The sequence below is a fragment of the Lagopus leucura genome, unplaced genomic scaffold (assembly GCF_019238085.1).
Source record: "Lagopus leucura isolate 7727_CA_CO unplaced genomic scaffold, USGS_WTPT01 Super-Scaffold_100022, whole genome shotgun sequence".
In the NCBI taxonomy this organism is placed as follows: Eukaryota; Metazoa; Chordata; class Aves; order Galliformes; family Phasianidae; genus Lagopus; species Lagopus leucura.
In genome coordinates, this window is record NW_024962275.1 from 7,919,805 (window position 1) to 7,938,508 (window position 18,704).

At 59.7% G+C, this 18,704-nt stretch overlaps 1 protein-coding gene across 1 annotated transcript; it reads left to right on the forward strand.

Moving 5' to 3' along the window:
* Positions 1 to 467: 467 nt before the first annotated feature.
* Positions 468 to 18,522, forward strand: NIBAN2 (niban apoptosis regulator 2). The gene is made up of 14 exons (XM_042879060.1): positions 468 to 567; positions 9,010 to 9,140; positions 11,297 to 11,425; positions 11,715 to 11,820; positions 12,072 to 12,239; positions 14,224 to 14,339; positions 14,416 to 14,520; positions 15,159 to 15,321; positions 15,571 to 15,758; positions 15,933 to 16,088; positions 16,215 to 16,331; positions 16,720 to 16,827; positions 16,920 to 17,031; positions 17,309 to 18,522. Exons 1-14 carry the CDS (start codon positions 513 to 515, stop codon positions 18,346 to 18,348), a joined length of 2,694 nt encoding a protein of 897 aa, XP_042734994.1. The 5' UTR covers positions 468 to 512; the 3' UTR covers positions 18,349 to 18,522.
* The last annotated feature ends 182 nt before the right edge of the window (positions 18,523 to 18,704 follow it).

Here is an 18,704-nt window from a genome sequence, read left to right on the forward strand (position 1 = left end):
TGGGTGTGGGCGCGCAGGTAGAGCGCGTGTTGCAATCGCCCTCTGAAGCAATGTCAGAGCGGAGGCCGCTGCCAACAGAGCTGGTTTGCCTGGCGCCAGGAGCCGCAGGAGTTGGCCCAGAGCCAGCAGCGCTGGGGAGGGGAGGGAGGAGCGGGCGAGGGGGGGGAGGGGGAAGGTGGGGGGCACGGAGGTGCTGTTTGGGGATTAAAACCGAAGTGGTGCCCCCCCCCTCTTCTCCCTCCCCGATCCTCCCTTCTCAACCTTCCTTAACCCTCCTCCAGCCCATCCCATCCCATCGCACACGAAGGCGGAGTGTTGGGGGGGGGGGGGGGGGTTGGGGGCGGCGGGCGCGGCCGGGCGCGGAGCGGAGCAGAGGGAGTGTTCGGGGGCGGCTCCGCAGCGCCGCGGCCGTCAGAAGCGGGACCGCACCATGGGGCTGCGCTCCTCCTGAGCACCGCGCTTTTCCCCGCTGAACCCCCCCACCCCACCCCACCCCCCCCCGGCCCGGCGCCATGGGCGATGTGCTCTCCTCTCACCTGGACGAGAGCCGCCGGCAGCACATCGCAGGTGAGAGCCCGAAACTCGAGGAGGGAAAGGCAGGGGGTAGGGGAGGGAGGGGTGGGGGGACCCCGCGGTGTTGCCACCTTCAGCCCTCCTCACCCCCTCCCCAAAACTTTTCTCCGACTTTCAAACTTTTCACTCCTGCTCATTTCGTATCATTTATTCTTCCTCTGATTTATTTATCTACTGTTTTACCCTGCCTCCCCCCACCCCCCCCCCCTCCTCCCATCCGAGCTACCCCTGCGTTCTGCCTCTCCCCGGCCCTTTGGGGTGGGTGTGCGGGTTGGGGGCTCTCCCTCCTCCCGGCTGAAAGGCGCAGTTGTGCGCGGTGTTTGTGTTGGCCCCCGCTCGGTGGGGAGGACGAGATGCTGGCAGCCCGGTTGTAAAAGGGGTTTTGCTGATGGTTGGGATCCCGAAAGAAACTTTTCTCCTTCCTACCGGCGCTGTGGGGAGGCCTCCAGAGGAACTTTCTGCTCCCTGTTGTGGTCAGGGGGTTTCTCAGGGGCTTTGGGGCGGCCGGGAGGAGGAGGGTGACAATGGGGTCATTGAGAAACCCTACAGCTGTGCAGTGGCTGATGGAGGATGCCGGAGCCCCGACAAGCGTGGTTTTGTGTGGGGCTGCCTGCAGGGCTGTGTGTGACCCCCCAAAACAGGGTCACCCTCCCATCCCCCAGCACTGCCCCTGCTGTAATCCAGCAAGGGCTCACTTCCATCACCACGGCTCAACCTCCGGCCCCTTTGCTCCCAAACCTCTCCCCCCACAGAGCACCCCACGTGCTGCACCCCACGCAGCAGTGTGACTGCAGGGTCCCCCCATGCAGTGCCAGGCAGCAGCAGGGACGCGGCTCTCCCTTTCTGTGCCTACATTTCACTGTGTGATGGCCCCGAAGTGGGGAACAGAGCTCACCCCGCCTGCCAGGCCCTGCGGCCGGCTCGCAGGAATGCTTACGTGGTATGTGGAGCAGCAGGACGCCAGCAGGTTTGCGAGCTTTGAAGCTGAGCCTGCAATGAGCTGCGGTGTGCATTGCACGGCTTTGGGACTGTGGGATTAGGGCTTCCCGGTGCGCCGTACCCCAAAGCATGTCCCATGGCACCAAAACGTGTCCCTCTCTCAATTCCGAAGAGCACAGCCAGGGGATCCCACTGGGAACCTCTCTGCAGGGCCAGACATGGGGTGTCTGCCAGTCAAGTAGCAGCACCGGGGTGTTGCGCTGTGGGATTCAGCCCGTGCTTGGGGGTCTGGGGGCTGCGGGTGACTTGCTGTGGGTCTGTGCACTATGGCTCTGAGGTTTGGGGGTGGGCAGACACCTGCAGTGAGACCTCCCTGGGAGGGTTGCAGCCTGCCTGCTGCCTGCACCGTGAACCTTTGGGCTGGGCTGGGCCCTGGGTGGAAGGGCTGCGGGCTGGGAGGGGCGGCGGGCAGGCAGGCAGGCAGGCAGGCAAGGCACGACTTGCTGTCAGGCATGCAAAGCAATTGGCGGGGGAAACGCAGGGCTTTCCTGCTGGCACGGCTTGTTTGCTGCTTGCTGTGCCGGCACCCAGAGCTGGGAGGGGGCAGTGGGGTGTGAGCCCTGCTGCAGGAACGGAGGCTCTGGGAACCCCACTGCTTTGCTGTGCTCCTGCAGCCCTGTTGCACTGGGGATGTGCAGGGTAGGCGTGCGGCAAGCAGTGGGGAGGGTTGTGAGAGCTGGGACCAGATCCATCCCTGCTGCTGGGAGCACGGGAGGACTCTGGGGGTCCTTCTGCTTCGGGTGCAGCTGTGCAGGGAGCAGCAGTGGCAGCAGGGCTGTGGTTGCAGTGGGATGAGTTTTTGGCAGCTTCAGTCTTTTTCTCTGGGACCACAACGATGGGGGGCTGTGGTGATGGGAAGGACTTCCAACTGCTCTCCGTCATCCCAGCCTGAATTACCCACACTTGTTTGTCAGCATCCTCTGGCTGCCTTCCTCCTCCTCTTCCTCCACTCTCTGGCTGGGGACATGCACCCACCCTGCTCACGGGCTGCAGCAGGCGTCAATCCACTCTTTTTGTTCCAGTGTGCCCAGCACAGGCACTGTGGCACTGGGGACACGAGGGTGAAGGGAGCAGCATGCCAACAGGAAGGGATGTCACAGGGTCTCCTGCGTGATCTGATGGGCTGCAAGAGGACCTTGATGCCTCGGCAGCTCTGAGGGCTGGCAGGGAGCAGCTGGGTTCCCCAGCGTTGGGTTGCTTGAGCACCACCCTTGGTCCTTTCCAATGGCTAAGGAACATCTCCAGCCAGCACTATGCCAGGGTGCTGGGGCTGAGCAGCCAGCAGCAATCACAGCTCCAGGATGCGTCAGCTCTGCAGGTTGGGTGCTGAGCTCCCCATAGATCCAGGGAGGTCGGGAGGTTTCTCATCCCAAAATGTGTGTCTCCTTTCATCACTCAATAAATAACTCCCTTGCATGCCAGGGCTGTGCACCAGTGGGGATCGGCTGGTTCTGGCACGCTGGGGCTTACCTGCAGCCATCGTGTTGGAGCATGGGATGTGCTTGGAGCCAACGTGTCAGAGCACAGGGGAGCCCAGTGGGTCCCCTCCCATGCAGGCCGGTGCTGGGAGCCCTGTTGCCCCGAAACAGGGGGAGCTGAGCCCAGATCACAGCTCAGAGCTCCCCTTGGGTGTTCAGATCAGCCTCTGAGCACTGCAATCAGCCACCCCTGGTTCCTATTGCATTGCCCAGGCAAGCGAAGCACTTTCCAAGCCTCTGCCTTCCTCCTGTCCCCATATGGCTGCAGAGGTCCCAGCCATGGCTCTGCAAAAGGATCCCCTCCCAGTCCCATTCCCTATAGCATCCCAGGACCTGGCCGGTCCCCAGCTGTAGGATCCCGGTGTGGGGGGAACCTCACTGCCCAGCTCACCCCGCACCTGGATGTCCTTGTGCTGCCCCATGGGAAAAGCCAACGGGAGGAAAAGCCAGAGTGTATTTCCTGCAGAGCTCCTCAAGGACGGAGCAGGAGGAAGGAGCAAAGCTCCACCTTTTCCCCCTTTGTAAAGGGAGAGGGCGGCAGCACTCAGTGCACGGTGGCAGAGTGTGGTGCCCATCCCTGTGCCCCGTAGCTGGGATCTCCCATGGGTGCTCAGCTATGTGGGTGCTCCAGCCCCAGCGTGGGGTGTCCCCATCAGGGAACAGGAAACCCTCCAGCAGCAGGGGCAGAGCCAAGAACAAGCTCAGGGCTGTTTTGTTCAAATACCTCTTTTTTTTTTCCCTTTTCCTTTGACGTACATAAAAGTCTTTGTTTGGTCTCCTCCCCCGGTGCTGGATTGGGTTTCCCGCTGGCACTGGGAGTGTGCCAGCTCTAGCTCTTCTCCTTGGGGCTGGGAGGGAGGGAGGGTGGGCAAGAGGGGCCACCTGCATGTGTAACCCCTGGAACCATCCTCTTCCTGCTGTCTGTACAAGAGGCACAGGAGCCCTGCAGACCCCAGGACCCACTCGGCCCCACGGAGCTGACACACGGCTCCCAAGTGCCACCAGACACCGCGTGGGTGACCGCAGGGTGGCACAGCTGTGACTCAGCCGAGGGCAGTGGGCGCAGACTGGAGCTGCTGGAGCTCAGGGAGCAATGGGACAATCGCTCTCAGCTGTAGGGTTGGGGTTTGGCTGTGCTGTGCAGAGCTGGGGTTGGATTCAGTGATGCTTCCCCAGCCCTGCAGAGGCCCTGAATGCTGTTTGATATTCAGATGCACATTCCTTCCATGCGGCTCCAGCGCACGCAGTCCCTGGTGCAGCAGCAGGAGGCAGGCAGCCACCCACCCCGGCAGTTCCCAGGCCACAGGGCCGTGCTTTGCTTGCTGTTTTGCTTTCTCCCCCGTGGATTTCGTGAGCTCCTCCCTCTCTGCAGTGCACAGGTTTATTTGCTTTGGGCTGAGAGCGCTGCTGGGAAACCACCCGCTGGGAGCAGCTCTGGGAGGGGGCACCTCCCCATGGGGACACCGTGGGGACAGAGGGCTGAAGAGATGCCATCCAGTGTCCCCATGCACTGTAACCCGTCGGGGTGGCTGTTGGGTGACCTCTGACTCTCATCTGTTGGCAGAGCCCAAACCAGCTCCCTGCTGAGCCCTGCTGGTTTCTGCTTGGTTTCCCTGCGCCGTCCCTCTCAGTCTTCAGAGCAGTGAGTCCAGGCTGAGGTCATAGGGCTGAGGTCACTCCTGGGGACACAATAGCACTTCTGTCCCACTTCCACCACCTGGGTTGATTGGTCTCTCTTTCATTTTTGTCCTCTCTTTCTTCTTTTTCTTTCTTTCTTTCTTTTTTTTTTTTTTCCTTCCTTGAAGGTATGATTTAACCCCAAACTCCCTGGACGGTTTGAGGGCTGATGATGCCATCTTCCCAGGGTTATCAGACTAGTGCTGCCGGGTGCAGCCCATTGATAGAAGGAACAAAGAGCTGGGGCAGGCCCTGCCAGCTGCCTCCGCCCTCTGTTTGTTCCCCTGCAGCTCCGGATAAACTTAATCTAAATCCTGATAATGCTGTGGGGCAGAGTGGGGCGACCGGGGTGGGGGGGGGGGGGGAGCGGTGGTTCAGGCTGGCTGGGTGCCCCAGGGATGTGGGCACAGGCATGGAGCTGAGCAGGGGGTGCTGGGCTGGGGCTGTGTCAGGTGTATGAGCACTAGTTTGTGTTTTCTGGATGGAGATTGAGATTGGAATTCCCAAAGCTCTGACTTGCAGGTTGAGGATTAGCCTGAATCCCAGTGCTGGATTATTGCAGCAGGGCAGCGAGGTGCCCTTGTGCTGCTGCTGGCACACCTGGCCCATCTCTTCAGAGCTCATTTTAGCCACCAGCCCATGCTGCCCCATGCCCAGCTCCATCAGAGCAGTGCAGTGCCCCATGGCAGTGGGACTCAATGTCCACAGGCTGTCCTCAGCCCACCGCCAAGCTCAGCAGCAGCAGCAGTTGTTCAGGGCTCACAGGGTGCTGCTGGGTTAAGATCCAACACACCGTGCACCCCATCTGTGCTGTGCTGGGCACCCCATCTCTGTTTATGCCCCCCATCCCTATCATGCCGTGCATGAGGATGCCCACACAGCACTGGGATTTGGGGCATGCAAGCATGTCAGGTGGGCTTGGACCAGGCAGTGATGGAGGACTGGTGGCACAGGGCTAGGGGACCTGAGCAGGAATGCCTGCTGTCCCTTGGAGGCCTCAGAGCAGTGACATGCAGGCAGGGAAGCGTGAGGGTGCAATGGGGACAGAGTGGGGGCTGCCAGGGAACAGATGCCCAGCAAGGGAGCCCAGGAGGAAAGCAGCTTCCACCCATTCTTCTCCTCCCAGAGGAGCACACTGGATGGGTGGGGATGCATCCCTCTCCCCACTTACTGGTCATTGACCACCATGGGGACAGTGCAGGGACACACAGGCGGTGGCACAGTGCTGGGGCTTTCCTCAGCCTGCTGCTGACTCAGACACTGCGGGCTCCGCCAGCTCGGGGCTGACTCAATGAGCCTTTTTATCCTTTATTTTTTAATTATTATTTCTTTTTTTACCCTGCGCCGGGAGGAAAATTCCTGCCCTTCAATGAGGCTTTGCTTGGGTGCCCCCTGCTCCGCTTTCTTCCTTGTGCAAAGCAAAGCCGGGGGGAAGGGGAGGGTGGAAGGGGAGGGGTTGGGATTTCCAGGGCAACCCCCGATGTGGTTCAGTAGTGGGACTGGGAGGGGGGCAGGACGTGATCCTTGGAGGATGCATCTGGCACGGGGTGCAGGGCTACGGGCTTACGAAACGGGATGTGGGCTGAGGGAGAGGTTGGGGCAGCGTTCCTGCTCGGATGTGTCAGCCCATATGTGTGGGGGGAATGGCTGCGTGCATTTGGGACTGCTGGGGGACCCTACAGATCTCTGGGGCTCAGGCACAGCACACTGCTCCCTCCCCATTGCTCCCAGGAATGGGAGCTGAGTAAACCTGGAGCAACCCCACTGCATGCCCCACACCTGGCAGAGGGAAGCTGTGCTCAGCTGGCTGTGGGGCAAGGACCAGCCTGGTGGCCCTGTCCTCACCCTGTCCCTGCTGCCATCCTGCTGTTGCTGCAGTCAGATCTGACCTCCCCACTGCTGGCCCCGCTGACTCTGCAGCCACGGCTATTTATGGTGTCACTCTCATTTTCACATGATTTCCAAGGGAATGAGGCACACGGGCTCTGGCCACGCACTGGTGCTTCGAGCACGGGGCTGGCACAGCACTCAGCCCTTCCCCTTCCATCCCTTTTGCTTGGGGTGAGGAGGGAGAGTGCCTACAGTGCTGCACAGGGTGCTGCGTGCTGCAGGTGTTGCTGCACGGAAAGAAACAAAACTCAGAGGGCAAATGTGAAGCTCTGGAAGGGAGGGTATGGTGGAGTTGTGCTGGTGATGGTAGCAGGCAGCTCTCTTGGGGTCGGTCCATGCGTTGAGCTCTGGGATGCAGTGCACACTGCACTGTGGCCGAACTGTGAACCCCATGTGAACGAGGCAGGAGCTGCACACACTCCTAGGAGTGCCAGCATTGTGGGGCTGCCCCAAACATTGTGCCCCTGCCCCAGGCTGGCAGCAGTCCCATCATGACCAGTCTAAGTGTTTGGCAGGGCTGGTTTCACCGAAACGAGCCCTGGCAGAAAGCAGAAAGGGCAGAGCTGAGCTCCATGCATGCGCTGCCATGGGGCACCCAGCATCGTGCCTGGCCTCATGGCACCTTCTGTCTCACAGCTGTGCATCACTGAGTGCTTTCACGCCTACCAACACATCCCCTTGAGCTCAGCCCTTAGGAGGAGACCCAGGGGCAAAGCAGTGCTGGACCCTCTGCTGAAGGCCTAGAGGATCCCCGTTGGGGCAGGGGCTGTGTGCCATAGACTCCAGCACCCTCTGGGCCCCCCAGTGCACCCCATCTGGGGATGATGCAGCGCTGTTGGCGGCTTCACTGAGAGCCTTTTGTTTCACTATCTGCAAGTAATTGACTTTTGCTTTCCCATTTGCTTAAGACCTCTTAATTGGCCCCGCTGTTAATCGGAGAAGAATGAGTGACTAAGCCGTCTGGACAGCCGGGGGAGCAGGGACGCTTTTTTTCCCATGAACTGAAAGGAAATGAAACCTCAAAACGTCCCTCTAAATCTCAGCTGTCAACGTCGCCGCCCGGAGCTGCAGCCAAAATAATGCCGTTCTGCAGCCATGCACTGCAGAACTGCCTCATGAACATGGGCACAGTATGGCTGCACACCGGGCTGGTGCCAGGAGGAAAGGCCAAAAGTTGGGTGAGGATTTTCTCTCCTTGCCCAAGCCGGCTCCTTGCTGTCGGAGGTGGTGCACGGTGCATCCTTGGTGCATCCTTCCGTAGCGCCGGGGAGACAGAGCAGCTCGTTGCTGGCAGCCTCAGCTCTTCCCCCGTGACACATCCAGGGCAAAGTTGAGCAGAATTCAATCTGGAGGCCCTGTGCGTTCAGGGGAACTCTGGGAAAGCCATCCTTATGCTGGCAATAATCCCTCCCCAAAATGTTTGATGCTTTGCAACGGGCTTTGTTGCGGAGGAGGCTCAGATGGGCTCTGGCAGGGTGCACGTAGGGCAGGGTGCTGCATGGGGCCGGGCACCCATGGGGTGCTCATGGTGCAGGGTGCTCGTGCAGCACCGTGCCACGCTGGTGCCAAGCGGTGCGGGTGGCGCAGGGCTGGCTTTTGGGTGCTGTGCCAGCGCCTGGTGACTCAGGCCGTGGGAGTCCCTCTGGCACCTCCAGATTCCATTGTGCTGAAGTCAGGCAGACTGGGGGAGTGTGGTGGCAGGCAGGCTTTAGGGGGTGCAGGAGCTTTCTAAGCATCACGGTGGGTGTCTACACTTTGTGGGGTGGGGGGCGCCGTTCGGGTTGTCTTTCCTCTTGCTGCACGCTTGGCCCTGAGCGTCTCCAGCCCTTCCACGTGACATTCCTTATTGGGTTTTGCAGGTCCTGAGCATGGGGCTGGGGGGGCTGCCCCCATCTGCAGCCTCTTGGAGAGGCAGTGAAGGCGCAGCCCTTCCTGTGGGTCTGCAGTGGGGACGGGTGCAGGGCTGCACAATGCACAGGAAGTGCCGTGGTGCCGGAATGGCCTTAATGTCAGGAATTTCCTGCCTGGGAGAGGAATCCACAGCACTAACGTGAAAGGCCAAAAAATAATAATAATAATAGTAGTAAGACTTTGCTAAGCCTGGGCTAGATGGGGAGGGCAGAGGGCAGCGGGCTCGGAGACGGTCCCATGCTGAACCCTGCTCCTCTGGGCATGAGGAAGTGTTGGCCGGGTGTGAAAATGCAAATGTGGCCAAATCTGTGCTGTGGGATGCCAGAGCTCAGCCTGTGGGGCTGCTCCCCACTGGGGACAGAGGTACTGGAGGCCCCACAGCGATATGGAACTGGGGACACGTCTCCAGAATGCACCCAGTGCTGTAGGTTGGGACTGCAGGGAGCGTGGGGTGCATCCTAACTCTGCTCTCCCTTTGCAGAGAAGACTGGGAAGGTGCTGGGGGAGTTCTCCCGCTGCTACAGGGAACAGTATGGGGTAGCACTCTTCAACAGCGTCCGCTATGAGATTGAAGGCAATGGGGGGCCGCAGGCACAGCTGCTGCACCGCAAGGTAAGAGCTCAGATTCATTTTCCTCCCTCTGCACTGGGCTGCCCCGTAGGAATGGAGGCACCATGGGGCTGGGAGAGGAGTCCCAAGGAGAAGGTGATGGAGGGGGTCTGCAGCCCATGGGGGTCCCCTGAAGGCTTTCTGCTCTGCTCAGTGCAGTGAGCACACCCAGCAGCATGGCGTGGATGTGGGTCTGGCTGCAGGCACTACTTCCTGATATGGAGCTCTTGGGAACTGCTCATGCCCTATAAATCTGTGGGTGAGGCTGCAGCTGTAGGCCATGGCTGGGTTGTTCTGGAGTGCCTTTGCTGTGCTGCTGGGTACAAGCCATGCGCTAGCGCTAGAAAGGGGATGAAATCGTTCCTGAGCAGCTCTCAGCCTGAAATGCTTCCATCACCCTACTTTAAGTGACATAAAGTAGCCAGAAAACATTCCCAAAGCCCCTGTTAGGAAGCTGGGCATCATTGCAGCCTTGGGACGGAGCACTGGGCGCAGGAGGGCAGGGTGTGCAGGATGGGCACACAGCCATGGGCGTTTGCAAAGTCACAGAACCGCAGAATACCTCGAGCAGGAGGAAGGGACTCACAGGGATCACTGGGTCCAGTTCAGTGGCAGAGGGGCAGCTCACATGAGGACTGGAGCAGTGACTCTCCCGGTGTGTCCTGTGTTGCAATGTCCCTGCCTGCCCGGGTGTGTCAAACAAAATAAAGGTGTGGAGGGACGAGTTCCTGAGCAGGAACAGGGAGCCCGGTGTCCGCAGGGAGGAAATAATCAGGTCATCGTTGCTTGGCTGATGCCTTCAGCGGGTGGTGCCTCCTGAAGCAAGCCCAGAAATGTCTGAGAAGTGGCAGCAGTATGAGGTCAGGGGCACGGTGCAGCACTGGGCCACAAAGTAGGACCAAATAGGACCAAACAGGACCAAATAGGACTAAACAGGACCAAGTCTGACCAAGTAGGACCGAACAGGACCAAGTAGGACCAAGAAGGACCTAATAGGACCAAACAGGACCAAAGTACAACTAAACAGAACCAAATAGGACCAAGCAGGACCAGGTAGGATGTTCTTCCTGCAAGAAGTCCCCTCTGCCTCTGCAGAGAGGCGTGCATGTTGGCATCTGGTTTGGTGACAAGCTATGGGAACAGCACCTGGTGCAGGCACACCTGCACGTGGGAGCAATGCAGGGACAGCCCCTGGGGCAGAGCAGGACTGCTGCAAAGCTCTCATCCACCCCAGGAGTCCATCCCTGAGCATCCTCCTCCACGCTTGCCAGCCGCCTCCCTGCCCCTCCTTGCAATTTGCCACATTCCTGCATGTCCCAGATGTTTGCTGGGTGAGGCAGGCTCGGGGCTCTGGAGTGCAAGTCAAGTCCTTGCAATGGGCTGAGCCCTGTTGTTTGGGCTGCCCCTGAGCGATGCTGATGGGAAGTGGTCTCACCTTGGCTCTGCTGGACTTTTGCTGTCCCCATCGCTCTCTCTTAGGGCTGTCACCCCCAGCTCAATACCCCCCTGCTTCTCCCCATCTAGGTGTCCCTTTATTCCTTTGGGAAATGCTTTGGATGGATGGTGGGGCTGTGCTGCACGGCTGTCAATCTGCTTGCTGAGCCAGCATGCTCCCAGTCCTCCTCAAAACCAAAGTGGGTGCTGCTTGGTGAAGGAGTTCAGTGTTTGGGGAAGGCAACGAGGGGAGAAATGTCCATCATCAGGGTCGTGCTGGGTGCACAGTGCGGTGCCTGCAGTGGCCGCCACGGTGGGCGGAGGATGGAGAGCCAGTCGCCGGCTGCTCACACTGTCAGGAGTGCTCTCAGCTCTTGTTTATATTCCTGGGGTCATAAAAATTCCTGGGTTGCATTCTTGGCTGGTGTCAGCACAGCATGTGGGGGCTGCAGAGGCTGCTCGGCCCCGAGACGTGGGATGGCCTCATCCTACTCCATCCAGGCAGCCTGGGGCATTCCAGCACCATCCGGAGTTGGGCTACAGAGGATGGCCACCTCTATGGTGACTGCTGAGTGAGCATCCCCTGGAGCTCTGTTAGGGCTGTGCAGGTGGGACCCCCGCAGAACATCACCCAGAGGCACTATTTAGGCACCTGCATTTGAGGGACAGTGGGTGGGTGCTCCCCGTTGCCCCTTCCCATGTCACAGCACACCTCCTCCCTGCAGGTCCCGCTGGAGGACCACGTCATCTACTCGGGCAACCTCTTCCAGTACATCGAAGAGAACAAGAAGTGGAGGAACCGCTTCTGCGTGGTCCCACACAACTATGGGCTGGTGCTGTATGAGAACAAACTGGTGAGGATGGCTCCTTGCATGGGGCTGTCACCTGTGGATGATCCTGCCCATGTCCTCCCTCTGCCCCCCATCCTCCTTGGGGCTGACTTCCCTGCGAGGATGGACGCCCTGTGACCATGTAATGTTTCCTGGTGGCCCTTGGTATTTCCAGGCTGCCCTATGAGCTTCCTTTTCCCATCCATCCTGTTAGAGGAGGAAAAGACCCTTTCACCCACCTGCCGTGTACTCTTCCCATGCCATACCTATGTCCCACATCACCACCCTGCCCTGACCAGCTCTTTCTGCTCAGGCTTATGAGAGAGAGCTGCCGCCCCGTGTGCTGATCAACAGTGCTGGTTACAAGGTGCTCACCTCAGTGGAGCAGTACCTGGAGCTGGTGAACACCAGCCTGCCTGGTGAGTGGGGGGGGGGTGGGATTCTGGGGGTCCCCCCTCATCCCCATGCTGCCCAGCATCCCAAGCCGCTGGGAAGGGGTGGTTTTGTGGTGTGGGGTTACAACCCCATATTCCCCCAGGTGGAGCCTCCATTGGGATGCTCTGCTCCTTGTAAGCCCTGGGATGCAGATGGGGACCAGCAGACGGACATCCCCGCCCCTGCATCCCTTGTCCCTGTTCCTCTGCCCTTCAGCACGTCCTTCCTCCCGCAGGCATCACCCCCAAATCGGGGAACACCCCCATCCTGAAGTGCCCCACGGATTTCCCCCTCATCCTCTGGCACCCCTACGCCCGGCACTATTACTTCTGCCTGATGACTGGCAAAGAGCAGGAGAAGTGGGGAGCAGTGTTCCAGGACTGCGTGCGGCACTGCAACAGCGGTGAGCGCGGGGGCACCTCGGTGGGGAGAGCATTGTGGAGTTCTGGGAGCCCCACAGAGCTCTCTGTTGACCTACAGGGGAAGATATGGGGACGAAGAGGTGGGAATAGGCCAGCAGTGAGGGTGGGCACGGGGGTCTCCATCCCGTGCCCCTGAGCAGCGTGATGGCAGTGCCTGCCTGCAGCCAGCTGGACGCCAGCATGGGGAGCCCTAATGACTATTTACCACCCCAAGGCAGAAAATATTCAGTAATTAAAGTCATCCAAACTGCAGGCAGCCGCCATCCTGCTCTCTCTCCCTCCTCCTCCCACCCTCTTTGGGGCTTGGGCTGTGTGCGGACAGGACCAGCCTCCCACAGCCCCGATACCGTGTCAGGAGAACATGATTTTCCTGCTAAGCATACCCAGGCACTCCTGGGGTGAGACAGCATCCCAGGGAGGAGGTGCTGGCCCTGCAGCCTGCTGCAATGCAAAGAGCAGTGCTGCTTGCTCTGCTGTGTGCCTTTCCCTCCTGGGTGCTGCCCGCAGCCCCATTTTTAGGGGGCAGAGCAATGGAGTTGGGCAATAATCTGTGCTGTGCGCTGGGTCCTCTCCTCCTCTGCAGTGGCGCAGAGATGGGCACAGCCCCAGGAACAGATCTGCTCGGGTGGATTTCTCCATTTGTGCAGGCTGTTTTTCTTTATGAGACGTTCCTTCCCTTCCCAGCTCCAGATTTCTGCCCGCTGCTGTTCTTGCTGTGTTTCAGATACTGTTTCAAATCCAATGAAAGATCTTTTGTTGCTGTTGAGCAACTTTTTTTTTTTTCTTTCCAAATTGGAGGCCCCTTGTCTGCCTCCAGCTGTAAATAGTGTGGGAATTTTCACCTCCTTTTACAAGTCCCTGGTTTTGAAACACCAGCTGTTCCCTAAGGACTGGGGATGAGCTGTGGGACCCTTCACACAGCATGTCCAGCTGGGTCACCCCCTGCCCTCTGCACCTGTGGGACCTCTGCCCATGCTGCATTGGGGACATCATCATTCCCTGGTGCCTGACACCTCACTATATGGCACCATCACCAGGGGAACATTGCCAAGAGAGCTGTGCAGCAGCAGCCAGACCCTTGGGGAGGGGCTGAGGGTGACATCCATGCCCCCCTTGTGTCGTGGTCCCGTGCTGTGGTGAATCACAGTGCTGACATCCCAGGGGTAGCAGAACCGGCTGGAGCACGCTGTGCCTCCTCGTGACTCATCCCCACTTTCCTCTTCCTCCCAGGCTGTGCTGTGTCCTCAGGGCCCCTCTTCCTCCAGCCCCTCCCAGGCAGCCCAGAGCCCCCTGCACCTTGGGGGCTTGCAGAGTCCTTAGGACTCACTCCATGCACCAGTGGGGCTTGCAGAGTTTGCCCAGTCCTGCTCAGCCCCTGCTCCAGCTGTGCCACTGGGGCTGTGCAGGGCCATTGTGCCCCACTGGGACTTGCTGAGCCCTCAAAGACTATTGGGGCACACCAATGACTCCTCTGACTGTGGCACCTGGGATTGCTGAGTCAGCAGTTCCCCATCTATCACTGGTACATACTGGGCCCCCGTCTTGCTGTGCCCTGCTCCTGCTATGCTTCAGGGCTTGCTGAACACACACAGGTTGCCATGCAGCACTGGGGCACACTGAGCCCCCAGTCCTCTTGTGCCACCGAGGCTCACCAAACTGCTGGGCTCACCATTTAGTGCTCAGTGAGGCCCTGGGTTCTGCCGGGCTGTTTTCTCTTGACTGCTCTTCCGCCCTCCCCTTTTCCTCCTGGACGCTCTCCTGCCCTGTGTCCCATTTAGGGGGGTCTGCCTATGGGAGCTCCCCAACCCTTCCTGTGTATGGGACAGCATCAGGGACAGGGTCCCCCCTACCCCCAGGCACTGTGCAGTGGCCCTGCAGACACGGGGAGCCCCTGTGACATGCAGCCTGGGGTTGTACCGCTACCCACCCTCCCATCCTAATGCTCACTCATCCATTCCCCATCAGGGATCTCGGAGGACTCCAAAGTTGAAGCCCCAGCCTTCACTGATGCCGTCCGCATGTACCGCCAGTCCAAGGAGCAGTACGGCACCTGGGACATGCTGTGCGGCAACCAGACCCAGGTGAGGGCTGGCCCAGGGGCTGTGTGGGGCCGGGGTGGGGTCGGGCACGGCCCCCCATCGCCTCCTCCTTTTGTAGATCCTGAGCAACCTGGTGATGGAGGAGCTGCTGCCGGAGCTGCGGAACGCCATCGGCCCGCGGCTGAAGGGCAAAACCCAGGAGCGCCAGCGGACCTGGATCCAGGTGAGGGTGGTGGAAGTGGGGACATCAGTGCTGACCCCCCTGCTTGGGCTGCTCCCATTTTGGGGCATGTCCCATCTCATAGGCTGTGTTGCCCCGTGGCTTCACTCTGCCCAGGATTTTGTTGTCCCCGCTGCAGCCCAGCCCTGCCCAGCGCTCTGCTTCTGAGAATGGGGGAAGCCAAGTGGAGGAAGCCCGGCCCACGAGCACAGCCCATCCAGCTATATTTAGTGAGCCATTTTTAGGGTAGCGCAGGCTAAATCCAGCCCCAGCCCTTGCCAGAAAGACAGAGCACTCTTCAGAACCGCCTGTTGCAGCCTTCATAGTTGCCACCAAGCTCATAATGTGCAGCCTAAAAATGCTCAAATCTTGCTTTTTTTTTCCTTTTTTTTTTTTTTTTTTTTTTCCAGTGGCTGCGGTCTCCACAGCACAGCCCAGAGTTATACTGCAATACTGGGAGGAGGGAGGGAGGGGAGAGACTGCTCTGCCTCCTGCTGGTCCCAAAGTCACAGCATCAGGCTGCAGTGTGGGCTCCAGCAGTCTAATGGAGCTCATGGGTCCTGCCCATTTCCTAAGTTTGTGGACATCCTACAGGCTTGTGACCATCAGGGACCTCCTGTCACCCTCTTCTCCCTCCCCAGATCTCAGATGCTGTCTATAGGATGGTCTACGAGCAGACTAAGGCACAATATGATGCCATGGTGGCCAAGTGTGAGCTGGAGCGGCCCCAGATGGAGAGCAGCATCCGGACTGACATGGACCAAATCATCACCTCCAAGGAGCACCTGGCCAGCAAGATCCGAGGTAGAGCCCCGTGGGGAGAGGGCACAGATGGGGGACAGGTTGGGCAGTGAGCCCAAAGCAAGGCAATGGGACAGGAATGGGTTCAATGCAGGCTGAGGGCCACCTTCGAGAACCCCTTCTGTTGCCCCATGGGTCTGAGAGACTTCTGGAGGGATTTGAGGAATAGAGCATCCTCTCTCCCAGGCTGGGGTTAGGTGGAGCTGGAAGGGCAGAGCAGCCTTGCCATGCTCCCCGCTGCTCTCCGCCCAGCCTTCGTCCTCCCCAAAGCGGAGATCTGTGTCCGTAACCACGTCCAGCCCTACATCTCCTCCATCCTGGAGGCCCTGATGACCCCGACGAGCCAGGGCTTCGCCGAGGTGCGGGAGGTCTTCTTCAAGGAGGTGACGGACATGAACATGAACATCGTCAATGAGGGCGGCCTGGAGAAGCTGGTGGAGGTGAGCTCTGAGCCGGGCAGGGTGGAGGCTGGAGGTGATGTGGCCAATCCCATTGCCTTACCTGGTAGGGACAGAACTGGGGAACCATAAGCTGGGAAGACACCTGAGGACGGAGCCCTTGTAGAGGTGTGGGATGGCCCGTCCCAGCCCTGCTGAGCTCAGCTCTGTCCCCAGTACATGGAGAAGCTGTCCCACCTGGCCTTCCACCCAGTGAAGATGCAGTCGTGCTACGAGAAGATGGAGCAGCTGAAGCTGGAGGGCCTCCAGCAGCGCTTCGATGTCTCCAGCACATCTGTCTTCAAGCAGAGGGCCCAGATCCACATGCGACAGGTAGGATAGGCATTCCCTACCTTCATCCCCCTATCTCTCCAAGGCAGAGTTGCTGGAGTGTGGGGACAGGTCCAGCCCAGCCCCTTTGGTCCCCCACTGCCACTGACCTCTTGGCTTTTGTCAAAGCAAATGGATGATGCCTTGTACACCTTTGAGACGCTGCTCCACCAGGAGCTGGGGAAGCTTCAGGGCAAGGATGAGCTCTGCAAGTCCATCCAGCGCATCCTCGAGAGGGTGCTTAAGGTAAGGGCTGGGGCTGTTCCTATGCCATGGGGCTTCTGGGATGAGGAGGACAGCAGGGACCCTCATAGTGTATGCCAAAAGTTTTTTGGCAAGTGCTTCTTGCTATTGAGACTTTCATGCCTTTTGCTGAGATCTGGGGCAAGTGAGTGGTGGAGGAGGTGGAGGACCCAGCCCCATGTGAAGGCATGCGTGGGTCCACGGGAAAGCCACTCAGGGTTTGGAATGACCCAAACCCTTCTGCAGAAAGTGGTTACTGAGGATGCGAGGGACAAGGGAACCCATTCAGCCCCATGCAAATGGATTGGGAACCCAAATGTACGGTCTGTGCCTGTGCCACCATGCAGCCCTCATGGGCGCCAACCCATGGCCACTCTCACCTGCCCCACAGAAATATGATTACGACAGCAGCACGGTGCGGAAGAAGTTCTTCAGGGAGGCCCTGCTGCAGATCACCATCCCCTTCCTGCTGAAGAAGCTGGCACCCACCTGCAAGGGGGTAAGCTCATGGGAGGGTCTCTCTGTGGAGGTTCAGCATCCCTGGGGATGGGGAGCTCCTGCATCCCACTCTGAATCCCTCCCCTCTGGCAGGAGCTAGCCAAGTTCCAGGAGCTCATCTTCGAGGACTTTGCCAGCTTCATCCTGGTGGAGAACACATATGAAGAGGTCGTGCTGCAGTCTGTGATGAAGGACATCATGCAAGGTAAGGGGCTCTGGGATTTCCAGCTGGGTGGGGAGGCCCCTCATGTATGCAAGGGCTTAGCAGCATAGGAAGCATTTAGGGGGTCCAACTGGGTGCTGGAATCCACAGTAGGAAGATCCACAGAATGCTGGGGCTTGTAGAAGGAAGGAGTGACCCCACGCAAGGAGCTGAGGTCCATGGATGACCCCGTGCAGGGTGCTATATGAGGAAGGGTGACCCCACGTCAGGCGCAGGGTGCCGGTGCCACCCTATGTGATATCTCCCTCTGTGCCACCAGCCGTGAAGGAGGCAGCCGTGCAGCGGAAGCACAACCTGTACCGTGACAGCATGGTGATGCACAACAGCGATCCCAACCTGCACCTGCTGGGCGAGGGCACCCCCATCGACTGGGGCGAGGAGCACGGCGGGCAGCCTGAGGCTGAGCCGGCTGCTGACAAGCGCCGCAGGGCCAAGCAGGTGGTGTCGGTGATCCAGGACGACGAGGGGGCCCTGCCCTATGAGATGGGTGCCGAGATGCTGATGTCTCCCAGCTCGCCGGAGCCGCCAGAGCCCAGGGTGCCACCGGGGTCCCCAGATGGGGTGGCGGAGATCCGGGAGGCGCTGGCCAAGGAAAGCACCGAGGTGCTCACAGAGGAGCGGCTGACGAACGGTACCCACAGCATGCGGGACAGCGGTGCCACCAAGGAGGTGGTGGTGGCAGAGGGGGCTGCACCAGGTGATGTCCCCACGAAGGGTCCGGCCGGTGATGGGGATGGAGTGCGGCGTGCCGCACCGGCAGCACCCACATCTGGAGCCAAGGTTTCATCAGAGGATGGGGTGCCCCATGCTCCACCAGCACCACCTGCACCTGAAGCTGAGAGCACGGCAAGGGATGAGGTGCAGCATGCCATGCCTGCTTCACCCACAACTGGAGCTGAGGTCCTGTCACAGGATGGGCTGCACCATGATGCGCCTGCATCACCTGTATCTGGAGCTGAGGTCACATCTGGAGCTGAGATCCCATCTGGAGATAAGGTGCCTCATGCCACATCTGCATCGCCTGCACCCGGAGCTGATGTCCCACCCAGCGATAAGGTGCACCATGGTGTGCCAGCATCACCTGCACCCAGAGCTGAAACCCCACCAGGAGATGAGGTGCATCATGCCACACCAGCATCCCCTGCACCCAGAGCCGAGGTCCCACTGCCGCCTGCTGGGACCGCCTGCCAGCGCAGTGACAAGGAGACGGGTGAGGAGGTGGCCCTCCCGGTGGCATGCAGCCCCCCAGAGCCTGCGGGCACGACGGAGAACATTGAGGGGATGCAGACTGAGTTCTAGCCCCATTCCTGCTGCAGACTGGCCCTGGTAACACCAGAGATGGGGACTGGGACCAGGGAGGGGATGGGGAACACCTGACTGGGAGGAGCCCCGTGTGGTCCTGCTAGGTGAGGCTGGGGGTGCCCTGGCTCGGCACAGGGTACCCACTGCACTCTGCTCTGTCCTTCTTCTGCCTTATTTCCTTCTTTTCTACTGGAGAGATGCTTTACCCACCTGGGGCTGCAGAATGCTCCCATTGCCATCCCCATACCCACAGCCCTGGGCATCCTCTGCTACCGTTGAGAGGAGGTGGAAAACATGTCTGTGATGAGGGTTGGGGGTGCGCAGCACTGCGTGGCGTTTGGTCCTGGGAGGTG

Bases quoted from the DNA above. Each gene is read 5' to 3' on its own strand.
- NIBAN2 (XM_042879060.1), top strand. From the start codon at position 513: ATGGGCGATGTGCTCTCCTCTCACCTGGACGAGAGCCGCCGGCAGCAC. The intron at 15,322-15,570 runs GTAGAGCCCCGT...CTCTCCGCCCAG, and splicing joins CCTGGCCAGCAAGATCCGAG to CCTTCGTCCTCCCCAAAGCG. The intron at 16,089-16,214 runs GTAGGATAGGCA...CTTTTGTCAAAG, and splicing joins CCCAGATCCACATGCGACAG to CAAATGGATGATGCCTTGTA.